The sequence below is a fragment of the Cavia porcellus genome, unplaced genomic scaffold, assembly GCF_034190915.1.
Source record: "Cavia porcellus strain 051 isolate PalLab524CR breed Dunkin Hartley unplaced genomic scaffold, mCavPor4.1 scaffold_18, whole genome shotgun sequence".
In the NCBI taxonomy this organism is placed as follows: domain Eukaryota; kingdom Metazoa; phylum Chordata; class Mammalia; order Rodentia; family Caviidae; genus Cavia; species Cavia porcellus.
Window position 1 is genome coordinate 71,376,496 of NW_026947501.1, and position 13,115 is coordinate 71,389,610.

General features: G+C 61.2%; 1 protein-coding gene across 26 annotated transcripts in view; it reads right to left on the bottom strand.

Annotated features, from left to right (window-relative positions):
• The window catches only part of Ablim2 (actin binding LIM protein family member 2), a 110,138-nt gene that overhangs the window by 52,106 nt on the left and 44,917 nt on the right, over window positions 1-13,115 (bottom strand). For 20 of the 26 annotated variants that reach the window (XR_001202281.3, XR_010040892.1, XM_063230232.1 and 17 more), the window contains exons 6-9: window positions 11,270-11,363; window positions 5,461-5,548; window positions 2,278-2,336; window positions 289-345 (exon numbers count right to left, since the gene is read on the bottom strand). Coding sequence is in view for 24 of the 26 variants with exons in the window: in XM_063230232.1 (XP_063086302.1) it covers window positions 289-345; window positions 2,278-2,336; window positions 5,461-5,548; window positions 11,270-11,363 (298 nt within the window). In the remaining 2 variants the exon portion in view is untranslated. The remainder of the gene's footprint in view (window positions 1-288; window positions 346-2,277; window positions 2,337-5,460; window positions 5,549-11,269; window positions 11,364-13,115) is intronic. The other 6 variants (XM_063230253.1, XM_063230248.1, XM_063230245.1 and 3 more) reach the window with 1 other exon arrangement.

Below are 13,115 nucleotides of genomic sequence, written 5' to 3' on the forward strand. Positions count from 1 at the left end.
GGGAGACCCTATCTCAAAATACCAAAAACATTTTTTAAAAAGGATGAGTTTGGGACAGACACACAGAGGGATGACACAGAGAAGATGCTATCTGTAAGCTCAGAAGAGGGGGACACCCTGCCCACAGGGCCCTGGACCTCAGCCTGCAGTGGGAGACAGGTGTCTCTGCTGTTGAAGCCCTGGCTTCAGGTCTTTGTCCCTGTCGCTCGTCCTATGCTCAGCTCAACACCAGCAGGACAAATGGACGTGGGGCCAGACACAGCACACGGCAGGCAGCGGGGCACCAACCTGTAAGGCACAGGGCACAGAGCCAACGCAGGCCTGGCCACACCGGGGACTCTGCACCTAAGGAGAGAGGAGGCACAGGGTGACGCCCACGAGACCACCCTGGCCTCGGCTACTCCGCCAGGACACAGAGAGCTTCCATTTCCACCTCTGGGTGCCCCGTCCTTGCAGTGGGAGCCATGCCTGCTGGAAAGCAAGCCACAGCAGGGTACAGGCGGCTCCTTCAGGGTCTTGGAGCCACCTGAGGCCAGCAAGGGGGGACACTTGTTACAGCAGCTGCTGAGGCCCACAGGTGACTCATTTCTCACTGTGGCAGTGGAGCTATCTCTGCCTCGGCTGCAGCTTCAAGAGGGCTGGTGACACGTGTACCACCTCTGTGGTGTACTTCTCGGGCCTGCCCGGCTGGTCTCAGGCAGCTGTCTAGGAGTAGGGTGGCCCGTTCCCCTCCACCAGCTGGGCAGAGAGCAAGCCATGCGGGAGCCAGGTCAGCTGTGGCGCCGCCGGGCCAGGCCACCTGCTCAGGTCAGGGCGAGGGCCTCTGTCCTGCGCATCCAGCCCTAGAGGCTCCCTGGCTGCCCAGCATCCTCAAGGCCAGCAAGGGTTGCTCAGGTGCTTCCTGCAGCCCGGCCCAGGTGTGTACAGCAGGGCTGCCCTGTCTGTCTCTGAGGGAGCTGGCTGTGGCCCTGGGTCACCCTCCCCCAGTTCTGGCCACACTTAGGACACAGGATGTCCCTGTACATACATGTGTGTGAGCGTTTGGGTCCCACAGCGAGTCCCTCCCCAGGTGCCTCCACAGACCTCTGCTGGCCTTTGGGACAACTCAGAATGAGCCCTCAGCCACAGCGTCACCACACATCTCTGGGAGGAGCCCCGCAGTGGAGCTGCAGTTTGCAGACTGAATCTCGGACCAGGTGGCCACCCTGAGGACATCGTGAGTGCCACCACACGCCTGTCCTCAGGGCCCTTGCGTCCCGGGCACTACTGTCCGCCCTCCAGCCTGGCTCCTTCCTTCATCCCTAGCCAGGACCCCACAGTGGGGTTTCTGGGAGCCAGAGTGTGGAGGAGGGAGCAGCAAGGGGCTGACCTCAGGGCCTTTGCAGGAGTGGCAGCCCCGCTCCTCCCTTCCCCCTTCAGCTCTGTCCCTCCTCCTTGGAGCTGGCCTGGGTGTCACCTAGAAGTGGCCCTCCAGGTGATCTCTCCCTGTGAGGCTGTGGTTGCCCTGGTGCTGCCACTGTGCCTGCTGCTGGCTGTGGAGGGGGTGATCCAGTCTCTGCCCTGGACGCCAGCTCTGGAGGGCACAGCTCCTCACTGGCACTGGTCACAGCCACCCCTCCCACGCCCACATGGGCAGTGAAAACCTGGTTATACCAAGGAGGAGCTGGCCTTGGCCTTCGATTTCTGGGAGGCCAGGGGAGCCGTCTCTGTCCAGCGTGACAAGGAAATTTTTTTTTTTTTTGGCGGTACTGGGATTGAACACAAGATTTCCACTCGGCTGTATGCCCAGGTTTCCAGGCTGGGCTCTGTCCTTTGATCTTCCTGCCTCAGCCTCCAGACTGCCGGGCTGACAAGTGCGTGCCACCAAGCATCTTGTTTAGGGTCAGGGAGCCCAGGAAGACCTGGTACACTGCCACATGGATATGAGGGAGGCGACCGACCCGACCCTGCGGGGAAAGGATGAGGAGGGTCTGGACGCCTAGACCTGCCACACGTGGCCCTTTCTGTGTCCTTCCCTGTCGTACACTGTCACCCACAAGCACACCAGCTTCTGGCGGGGGCAGGGCCTTCTAGCAGTCAGCGAACTGACGATGGCTTGGTAGCATCAGAGGGGATCTAGGACTATTTGGGGCCTCTGACTGTGGAGCTGTCCCCAAACTTCCACAGCCACTCACTCGTGTGCCCTGAGGCCAGTAGGGCCAGAGCCGGAACCCTGGCATCACAGTTCGGAGGGTGGTGCACGGGCCAAGAGTAGGGGGACCTGGAGACGCCACCCACCTTGCTCTTGTCCTCAGTTCTGGCCGCCTGTCGACATGCTGGGTGCCAGATGGTAGAGCCTGTGGGTGGGGTGCCAAGAGGAGGTGGTCAGTGCAAGTCCCTCAGCAGTCAGGAGCCTGCGGGCTGCGTGGGGACACTGCCCACCCCGCCAGACCTGTAGCGGCCTCAGGCACATGGACGATAGGGCAGGTGCACCCCTGCCCGGGAGGAAGCAGAGGTCCTGAGCATCAGGCACTGTGCCCTCCATGGTGGACTCAGCTGCCTGCTGGCCAGGCCCATCCATGGGAACAGTGGCCCCAGCCAAGTGGCTGTCAGCCTCAGGCACCAGAGCCCCTGTATGATGCAGCTTCCTGGCAGATTGGGGAGTGCACCAGCCCCAGCTTCTGCCACCCTGTGGTTAACCCACTAGGTCTAGGAGGCTGCCCTGCCACAGCCTCCTTGCCTGTGAGTCAGCAGACAGGACTAGCAGCACAACAAGGCTGCCAGGTGCCCCAGCACTACCCCCTGCTCTTCCCCGACTGCGCCTCGGGCTGTTCGGACACTGGCGACCCCAACACTGAGTTGTAGAGACCACTGTACCCCTCAGGTCCTTGGAGGACAACATGGGTTTGGGGCTAGGAGACTGCTGTCCTGACCCCGCTGTAACCACAACTTCCTGCTCCCCGGCTGGGCTGGCGCGGTTCTCCTTGCACCCCCAAAGCTGGCAAGATAGCTGCCCTGTCCCCCAAATTCCACATCCCACTTCTAAAACACACACACTGGCCCTGCAGGGCTGACATGGGGAGGCTGAGGAAGGCGCCCCACACCCCTCCCTATTAGAGCACCCAGGAACTCGAGCCTCCTTCAGAATGGAAGGTGATGACTCCCTCACCCCGAAATGTCTGCATCCCCAGGGCTCCCAGAGACTCTGTGTGTGTGTGTGTGTGTGTGTGTGTGTGTGTGTAACACTGTTTTAAATTCTTCAGGGTTATGTGGTCGGAAGTACAGAGACCTAGAAAAGCAAACTAAACAATCCCAAGTCGCCCTCCCTGACCTGCGCTCCGGGTGCCCTCTGGGTGCCCTCCGGGTGCCCTCCGGGTGCTAAGGACCCACGGCACCCAGGCGCTCTCCAGAGCTCACACCTGCAGCTTCTGCTCAGTGTCCTGTGTCTTGATCATGCAGTCCTGGGGTGCAGCTGCGGGCTGCAGCATCCCTGCCTCCCCTCCAGCCTGAGCCTCGATGCCCCGGCACGCAGTACACTGCCTCGGCTGCCCATGTGGCCCTCCACATCGGGGAGGAGTCCCTCCACTGACCTCCCCTCATGTCTCGGGCCTGAGCACCGTCTCCACTCTTCTTGTATTTTATTTTGAGACAGCATCTCACTGTGCTGCCCAGGCCGGTGGGCTCCTTGATAACCAGTGAGGCCCAGCCTCCCTGGCCCTGTGTTTACCCCAAGTCTCCTGCAGGAACAGGGGAGGTTTTGGGGTGACCTGGAGGCTGTGGGGGTCCTGGGAACTCAGCCTTGCCCAAGCTCTGGCTGTGGTGATTCCCCCATTAGCATCTCCGTGGAGACCCACACCCAGGGAGCCCAAGCAGGGGTCTCAGGAACACCTGCTCCTCAGAGGGCCCCGGACACAGGTGCCTGTGCTGCACAGAGCAGGGTTCGGATGCCACCAATGTGCTCTGACTGTGCACAGAGGGGGACGGCCAGGGTTTGCCTGATGCCCAGTGGGCCCAGCTCGGAGTGTGAGGAACCTCTCTGTGCCCGAGATGAGGTCTCCCTGGGCGTCAGCTGGTGCCTGGAGAGCTGTCACACTGGAACTGTGCCTCGCCACTGTCTGAGGACATATTCACAGTGCCCTCCCTGAAGGGCAGCCCCGCACAGCTGAGTGCACACAGATGCCTTTCTGTGCCCCCCGGCAGACTCGGGCGGGGACAACAGTGACACAGTGGAGGAGGCTGCCCCACTGGCATCACTGCCAGTTCCTCCCAGAAGGGGAGGCTTGTGGGACACTACCTGGGACGGGTCTGTGTGTGGTCACTCAGCAGGCCATGTGTGGGACAGCGTAGTGGCCACAGCTGCTGCCTCTGGGACCCCCGAAGAGTCACCCCAAGAGACTATGGCTGGTTAAGTCTCAGTTACGCCAGCCTCATCTCAATCACTCTGCCAGGTCCGGCTCGGTGCCGGGGCTCTGCCTTCCCCAGCCTCACCCTCCAGCCCCTTCTCTGCCCGCGGGGCCAGCTGCCCACCTTGTCCTTCCTGGCCATGCCCACCTGTGCAGGCTCTGCCCTCACCTGTCCGCACTTCTGTCCTGCAGCTGCAACCCCTTCAAGCTGAACAATGAGCCTCCTGCCTCTGGGCCTGGACCCCGCTGTCCCTCCCTCCTGATGTGGCCACGACTTGCCTCCTTCGGGGACTGTCCAGGCCTGAGTCATATGCCCTGTGAGCCTGTGGACATCTCTGTCCAAATTAGCAGAACCTGCAAGCTTGGGGATATCAGTGACAATCCACGTGCTGGATACTGGAGGCTCTAAGTGTCTGGTGGCCTCTGTGGCCATGCTGTGGTTCCCAGATGTGGCCCTGCCTGCAGTGGGAATCCCCCACCCATTTGCTGGTCCCTGCTGCCAGCCCCTGCAACTCTGGGTCATGGCTCCCCACAGACTGTCATCCTCCGTGACCTGGTCTGGACCCCAGGATGACACCTTCCCTGGAGTCTTAACAGCAGGCACCTTGCTTGCTTTCCTTACAGGCTTCCACACACAGTGATGCAAAGTAAGATGGGGTGCAGCTCATGGAGAGTGAGGGTACAGAATACGCCACCTCCAAAATGTGACCTGGACACTAGCACAAGCTACCCAGTACATTCCTGTCGCAGGGTTATGTGGAGTGGGTGTCCTAGGAAACAGAAGAGCTCTGTGAACAGAGCTGTCCCATGGGTAAAGGTCTCGTGAGCAGTAGGAGGATGCGGATGAACTCCGGCAGGGCACTCGGGGGCAGCGACCACAGGGCAGCAGTGCTTGCTTAAGGAACCACGTGACCAGCACATCTGGCTCTGGGTGGCCCCTTACCCACACCATCCCGGACTCACTGGGATCCTCAGCGGGCAGTGTGGGCTTAGGACCTTTGGTGGGGAAGTCCCGCCCACCCACCACCGACTCCTGGGCAAAGTGAGCCAGTGACCCCACACGTCAGGGGCATTTTACCTTGCAGGTACATCTCCTCGCCTTCCGCAAACATCTGGCCACACCTGACGCATAGCGCGCAGGAAGGGTGGTAGTGCTTGTCCCCCGCCTGGAAGAGACACAGACGGGGTATTCGTCCCAGTGCCCAATGCAGGCACCACACACCGGCCCTTGGGGACGCTGGACAGGGTGTGTGTCCAGGAGCCTGGCAGCCACAGGCAGAGACCCTGCTTGGAGCTGACACTGTGGGTGCCCCCGGCCACAGAAGGAGCCCTGGGTGAAGCCAGGCATGCTGCTGTCTCCAGGGGTGGCGAGATGGACAGCATGGAGGGGGCCTGACCTCTGGCCTCTGCGTTTCCAGGATGGAGGACACAGGCAGGAAAGTGGGGGCAGATGGAGGCCTGAGGGGCACAGGGGTGAGACATGATTTTCTTTCCATATCTTTGTATTCTTCATGTTGCTCACTGAGCATTTTTCTATTTTCATAATTCTTAAACTCCAGTAAATTAGATTATAAACATCTGTCCAGAAATAGCCCACACAAATGGTGTGGGCCGCTCTGGCTGGCTTTTGCAAGGTGCGAGAAGAATCCACTGGCCCCAATGTGCAGTTCCTGCCTTCGGGCAAGGTGGGGTGAGGCTGCCACTAAAGGTGGGTATGAACCCCGTCTTTCATTCTTCCCTAAAATGGAAGATGGGTCACACTCATCGCCTGGATTTGAACCTGTGATGGGCAGTTTCCAAGCAAGTAAACAGTGGGAAAATGTCATCCCGCACGGCCTCTGCCCATCCTCGGGCCCATCCACACCGCCCACTCACATCCCCAGTCCTGCTGGCCCTGTCCCCGGCCTTGGCTCCTGCCACCTTGTGCTCCATCTGGTCCCTTCCGGTCCTGTCTCCTGATGTCAGAGTTTATCAGGGTCCACCCCCCTCCCCACACTGCGAGCCACACCCAGGGCAGGTGGCAGCTGGACCACACCAGAGCTGCTGGTGACAGGGCTGTCAGGGCAGCGGGTCACATATGGTGCCTGCCCCGAATGGGGTGCACATGGTCACTACAGCAGTTATAGTGGTCACCATGTCAGGTGGTCAGAGCAAGGCGGGTGGAGCCCAGAGCCCAGGGCACTCCCTGACCTCTCCTCCCAGGGCCAGCAGGGTCCCCCCCCCCATCTGCCCGTGGGCCCACACAAGCCCTCGAGCCACACTTTCATATGGAGCCTGGCCAAGCCTCCTGCTAATCAGTGTCCTCCTAGGCACCCAGCATGGGGGTCGACCGGGCCAGCAGCTCTAGAACGCTCACGTGGGTCGGAGCCGAGGCTGCTCTTTGAATTTTCAAAGCAGTGTTTAAGCTTAAAAGACCTCCTCACCAAGGGACAAGGCCAAAATGGGGTCGTGAAAAGAGAACTGACAGCAGGGGACAATAGTGTCCCTGGGAATGCCCCCAGACCTCTTCACCCTGACACCTGCAGCGGCCACCACCCCCAACTCCACACCTCCCCTCCACAAGGCCAGGCCCGCTCCTCCCCCTGCCCCTCACCGCCTCCTGGGTCAGAGCGTTTACCACCAAGGGGCCATGTGCCACTCAGATGGGGTCGCCAAGAATAAGGGGCTCTGATGTAGTGATCTAGCGGAGTGGTGAGGGCCTGGGCCACTCAAGGCTCGGGTACCCGCCATGAAGATCAAGGGTCCTATCCACCTGACTCTGAGGCAGGGCCGGGGGTCACAGCTGTGCAGAGCTGGGTCGGTGAGGACAGAGACTCGGGAGAGGGCTGGGGGCCCCGTGGGTCACAGGGCTGAGCGGGGGCTGTGTTTACGCATCTGTGTCTTTTCTTGCGGAGTGTAAATGCCTTCCGAGTGCTCAGTGGTTCGGGTGCTGGCTTTTTGCTAATGATTCTATTTACTGTGTGACAGACGAAGACGCCTTCTGAGTGTCTTTTGAACAAACGTTTGTGTTAAAGGGGGGTCACACGGAGCTCAGTCTCTGCGGATGACAAAGCCACAGAGCTGACAGGTAGAACGGAGGTGATAGGAGGAGGAGGCCCGCCAAGTGCCCGGGAGCCAGAGATGTGCATCTGGGAAGGAGAAATGCAGAAGTGTTGTGGTGTCCCCCTCTCTCGCCGGGTCCCCATGAGGCCACCATTCTCAAGGCAGGTGGGTCACCGTCATTCCCATGACCCAGCCCCGCCCAGGACAGGACAGCAAGGGACTACGAGGTGAATGGGGAGAGAAAGGAGGGCAAGACCGAGGGATGGAAGAAGACAGGAAGCAATGAAAGGACGAGGAATTAATTGACAGTCCCAGGGGATGCTGGGCTTCTTGTTGCCATGGAGACAATCGTAGGTGCCCACACAGTACCTGGGAGCAGGGCTCGGACGTTGGGTGGGCTGAAAAGAAGTGCCCATCTCTGCAGGGGGGCAAGATGTGGAGACGCAGCTGGACCCCATGAAAACCTTCCCTCCTCCAGTCCGGGCCCCATGGTGGCCTCTGCCACGTGTCAGGAGCCCCTCACTGCCCACACTGCTGCCCCCACATGCCCAGCTCTCCACCTCAGCTAATGGCGGGCAACGGCAACCTCCCACACAGAGCGGGCTCCCCAAGACAGACCGCAGAGACAACAGCAGGCGGCAAGCTCCAGGGCTGGGAGCAGGGTGGGAAGGAAACCCCTAGCACCACCACATGCACATTTCATGGGCGGGCACTGCTGGCATCCAGTGCCTAAGATGGCACCGTGCCTACTGCAGGCAGGCACAGCACAGATGAGGGCTCAGCTGCCGGCAGGGCCTGGGATGCTCCTGGCTCAGTCTCAACAGGGTGCTGACAGCCGTTTGGAGACAGGCACAGCAGTGACAGGTGCCTTGGGGGTGTCACATGCACTGCGCCTGCCCCCAGGAGCCCCCTGTACCCCCTTCCTACCTGCCCCGGGTCCTGGCACCCCGGTCCGGTTGCCAGCCTTCCTTCAGGGCACCAGCTGTGAGTGGACACCCTCACTCTTCAGCCAGCACCCTAGCTCTTTCCCTTTTCCTGATTGCTCGCTCGCTGGCTGCCACTGCTGCTCCGTGAGAGCCACCAGCTGGGCGCCTGCAGCCTGGTCGAGCGTCAGGCGGTGCCAAGGCGGCGGCGGCGGCTCCCTGCCACAGAGCCCGGCTTGTCTCCGCCCGCGGCTCCCGCCTCGCAGTGGCAGGAGGCTGCTCAGAGCTCTCAGTGCCTCAGCCCTGCTGCACACTCGCCTGCCTCCGAAGAGGAGAGAACAAGAGCAGGCTTGCCCCACCAGGCCCACGTCTTCCACCACACCAGCCAGCTCCAGGTCCCTTCCGGCTTCCCCAAGTGCAACTGGCGGCCAGTCACAGAGGTCCATGTCCCCAGTTCTGTACTTGCCCAGGGTTATGACAGGGACACACACACTGTATACATGGGCGTGCCTGTGCCCTTGCAGCCACCAAGGAGGGACAGCTGGGCCTGAGGTAGAAGCCACTCCCATGGGTCCTTGGGGCAACGCTGGGCTGGGGACAACACAGGCTGCCCTGAGAGTCCCTGGGCACCTGGACAGATGCAGCCCTGCTCTGCCTGGGGGAAGCGGGGTAGCCAGGGCTGCATCAGGCTGTCCCCCCAGCTGGGCCTCTCCACACCCGACTGGCCAGCCACCTCTGCAGCCTCTGGCCAGCTGCATCCATGTTAGCTATGAAGGGTCACGACATGGACACGGGCTGAAGTCAAGATGCAAACCCGGGCTGCGCCCTGGCAGAGGACGAGCAGAGCAGGGCCAGCCTGTGTTCCTGTCCAGCTCGGCCTCTTGGTGACCTGGCCCGTGGGACTCCCACACCTGGTCGAGCTTTGCAGCTGCTTGCATCTCTGAGGATAACGCAGCAGGGGGCAAACGTGCAGGCACAGGGCAGAGGTGCCAGGTGCCTGGGGGACGTGAGAGGAAGGGAGACCGGCCAGGAAGGGAAGCTGAAGATGGGGGGTTTCCAGGACATGAGATTCCTGGGGGTCCTCAGGAGACAGCCTGGGAGGACAGGGACATGGAGGGGACAGGCTAGGCCTGGGAAGGGTGGTGGGGGAGGGGACAGGAGGGGTCGTCTGTGCACGCAGGCACCAGGTGTGATACTCCGTATGAGAATTGTTTGGGAGACACAAAGCAAAGCCCGCATCCTGGCCGGCCTGACTCTGCTCTCCACTCACAGACCGCTGGGAAGCCCTCCCTCCGCACCAGGCAGAACTTAGGGAAGGTGACTGCAATGGCAGGACCCCGACTGTCCAGGGCTGACAGGCTCAGAAAAGATGCAGCCTCCCTAAGGGCAGAAGGCAGGCTAATCTGTCTCTGCTGGCAAGGGTGTGACCGGAAACACACACTCGTCAAGTTGGAAAGCAGTGGTCACTGCCGTGGTGATTCCAGGGCACCGTGAAATGCTTCTGGCTGTGACCAGTCTCCTACATTTCAGTAAATTCAGAAAGCGGAATGTGTGTAAAAGGGGAGGCTGCAGTGTTTGTCACTGCGATGGGAAGCTGGAAATCGCCACCACATCCACCATCCACAGCCGGCCATGCCAGTCCAGGAACAACCCATCACCCTGCGCCCAGTGAGAGGAAGCAGTGGACCCTGAGAGCCCTGGGGTGGAGCCATCAACACCAAGGAGACAGGAAGTCCATCCAGGGTTGGAGGTCTCGAGGGCACAGGAAGAGGCAGCCGAGGGGTACAGGGCTCTCTACAGTGACGGAAACGCCCAGAAATTGGCCATGGTGATGGCTGTGAGGGTGCTGGGTGCCACTGAATGGAACACTGGAAGGGTCGCTCCTCTTCAAAGACCCAAACCACACACAGAAAGCTACTCACGAGGACCATGTAAGAGCAGGAACCCTCTGCCCTGGAAAGTGGGATGAGAAAACTCGAGACACAGCACTGTGTAAATGGCAGACACCAACGATGATCCCGTGGGAAGGAGCCAGGGAGGGACCCAGCTCCGAGGTAAGGCCCTGCATTTCTTCTTCTTTCCTGCCGCTTTTCACCTGATGGGCCTCTCCGCCATCCGTGAGTGAACTGCTAGACTCACCCTAAAGGGTGGAGCTCTTTGGAACAGGGCCATTCCCAGGCAGAACTGGGACAGTGAGGCCACGCCCCCGGGCACAGGCTTGGGCACAGGTTCCCAGGAGCCCCTGCACTCCGCCCAGGGCCACCTTGTGGGCCCAGTGTGAGCTCAGGAACAGCAACTCAGCAGCACTGTGCGTGTCCAGTGAAGCTGCCTCAGCCCCTGTCGCACCTGCCTGCGCAGATGGCCTCTGGCTCCTGGTCCCTTGCTCCCAGCAGCCTCATCCCTGTCCCCGGTAGGAACTCCCAGGCCCACAGCAAGGACAGTGCCCTGGCCAGTACTCAGCCTCTTCCCGTCCCCAAGATCCACGTTCCGTCCAGCCAGGAGGGGCTGGCCCAGGAGCGGGGGCAGGTGGCCACATGGAAGTATGTGTCCTATGTGTGTCACACAGGAGCACACCGGTGTCCCTGCCACCTGGAGCTCCCCACCCAATAACCTCTGCGCAGCCACCTGCCAGGGGAGCACTTTGTGCCTCCGGGGGGAGTCGGCAGCCCCGTCCCCACCTCTGGGCCTCACTTCCAACCCCACGTCCCGGAGTCTCAGGCTAGAGAGAAAAGGCAGGACCGGCCCAGCTCTGCGCCCCACTCCCCACCCCAGCCAACTCCAACTCTGAACCCAGAATGAGCCCCAAAGGCTTCTGGGTGGGGAGGCACCTGCTGTGCCCAGCACAGAGCAAGCAGGGAGGGCATCGGGGAGAACACCTCAGAGGACACTCAGAGGAAGGCTCATCCCGGCCCAGCCCCTCACCTCCAGCACGCGCCCCGTGATGAACTTCTCACAGCTGCTGCAGCGGATCCCAAACTTGGCGTGGTAGTCAGCCTCACAGTAGGGCAGCCCCTCCCTGCAACGAGAGGGAGGTCAGGATGGGCATGGCCACATGAGGACCCGGCCCAAGGGCACTGTCATCTAGGTAGGGCCCCAGGGTGCTCATGGTGCCAGCCCTAAGGGAACCATCCCAGGACCACCCTGCCGCACAGATAGGGAAACTGAGGCACATGGAGGCCAGGTCACCCGCCACAGGGGATGGAGGGGCTGGGGCCTCTGTCCAGGGGCTGAGGAGAGGGAACAAACACCGCATCTGAGACATGAAAGAAGTTTCTGGATGTTCCCACTTCCATCCACCAAGAGCGCAGCTCAGTGCAGAAGATGACTTCTGGCAACTCCTTGGCCTCCACCCACACCAGTAACCGGGGAAGGACAGCGAGGGCTACCGGGACAGGTGGTGGCTCAAGCAGCTCCGCACTGGTGGTCAGGGGCGCTGTCATTACTGGCAGCCACGGGCCACAGCTCCCAGTGGGCAGGAGTGGAGGAGACTGGGAGGGGCTAGGCACTGTCGTCCAGGCCGCCTCCCAATGTCACTCATCCAGGACGGGAGGGAGGATGCCCAGCTGCCCAGGGTCAGGCTGAGTGCAGCATTGCCCTCCTGCCCGTGCTGCAGCTACAGCACCGGGAAGGCTGGGCCCTGGCCCGGTCACAGCCCAGGCTGCCTGTGCCCTGTAGCTGCTCTCTGTGGCTCAAATCCCTGAGCACACAGAGTCTGGAGAAGGGAGCACACAGCCCTTCCTGCAAGCAGGGACGCAAACCAGCCCTTCCAACCCACATTCCGAGTTGCCCACCGAGGCCCAGTGCACCCCATGGATGGGTGGACCCGCAGCACATTCGGAGTGCAAAGCTCATGTCTCCATGGCAACACCAATGCACCCTCCCCTTCAGTTCTGGGGCTGCTCAGGAGTCTGCTAAGTAACATGTGTGGGTGAGCTGCTGGTGCCATGCGGGGGACAGCAGCCTGCTGGTGGCTGGGCACTGCCCCTGTCCTTCACAGCACTCGGCACCACGGCCTGCATCGGCCTCTGTCCCTCCCTGCTTGCTCTACTGTGACCGCTGCAGGGACTCAGGCTTCCCGCAGTCCCACTCTCCCTGAGTGCGCCTCAGTGTGGGGACTTTGCCTTAAAATATTTCACCCTGAGACCACTGTGGATCACGTGTCCCTGCAGAGTAACACAGGCAGGCATCACAGTCCTCCATCCAAGTCACCCAGGTGCCTGAGGAATCAGAGCTGGGTCAACCAGGAGGGGGACGTGGACACACCCTACACCTGGATGTCAGCACAGCCCAGCGTGCATGCATGTGCATGCATGTGTATGTGTGTGTGAGCACATGTGCTTCATTCTATGCTGTGTGTGTGCACGCACGTGTGGGCAAACACATACTTTATTCCATGAACTTGTACCACAGGGTCTCTCTCCACTCCCTTGAGCTGGTTCCCCCTCTCCAGGGTGCCCGGGACTGTGTGTCTTGTGGGGCTGAGCCTAGCAGGAACCAACATGTGCCCAGAGGGGCTGGTCCATTGGCCTGTTCTCATCTGCGGGGCAGCCTGCCTCAGTTTCCTTCCCTTGCCCTGGCTCCTAGCTGTGAGCAGTGCCACACTCAAGGCCACAGCCAGCCCTGAGGGTCCCCCAGCACCTCAGATGACCTCCCCCAGCCTATTTCCCAGGACCCCAGCTGGCATCTGCTGATGTCTCTCCACTCTGCAGGGCAGAGGCACCAGGAAGGTCCAGGTGACACTGGGCACAAACTCAGAGGGGAGCCCTGT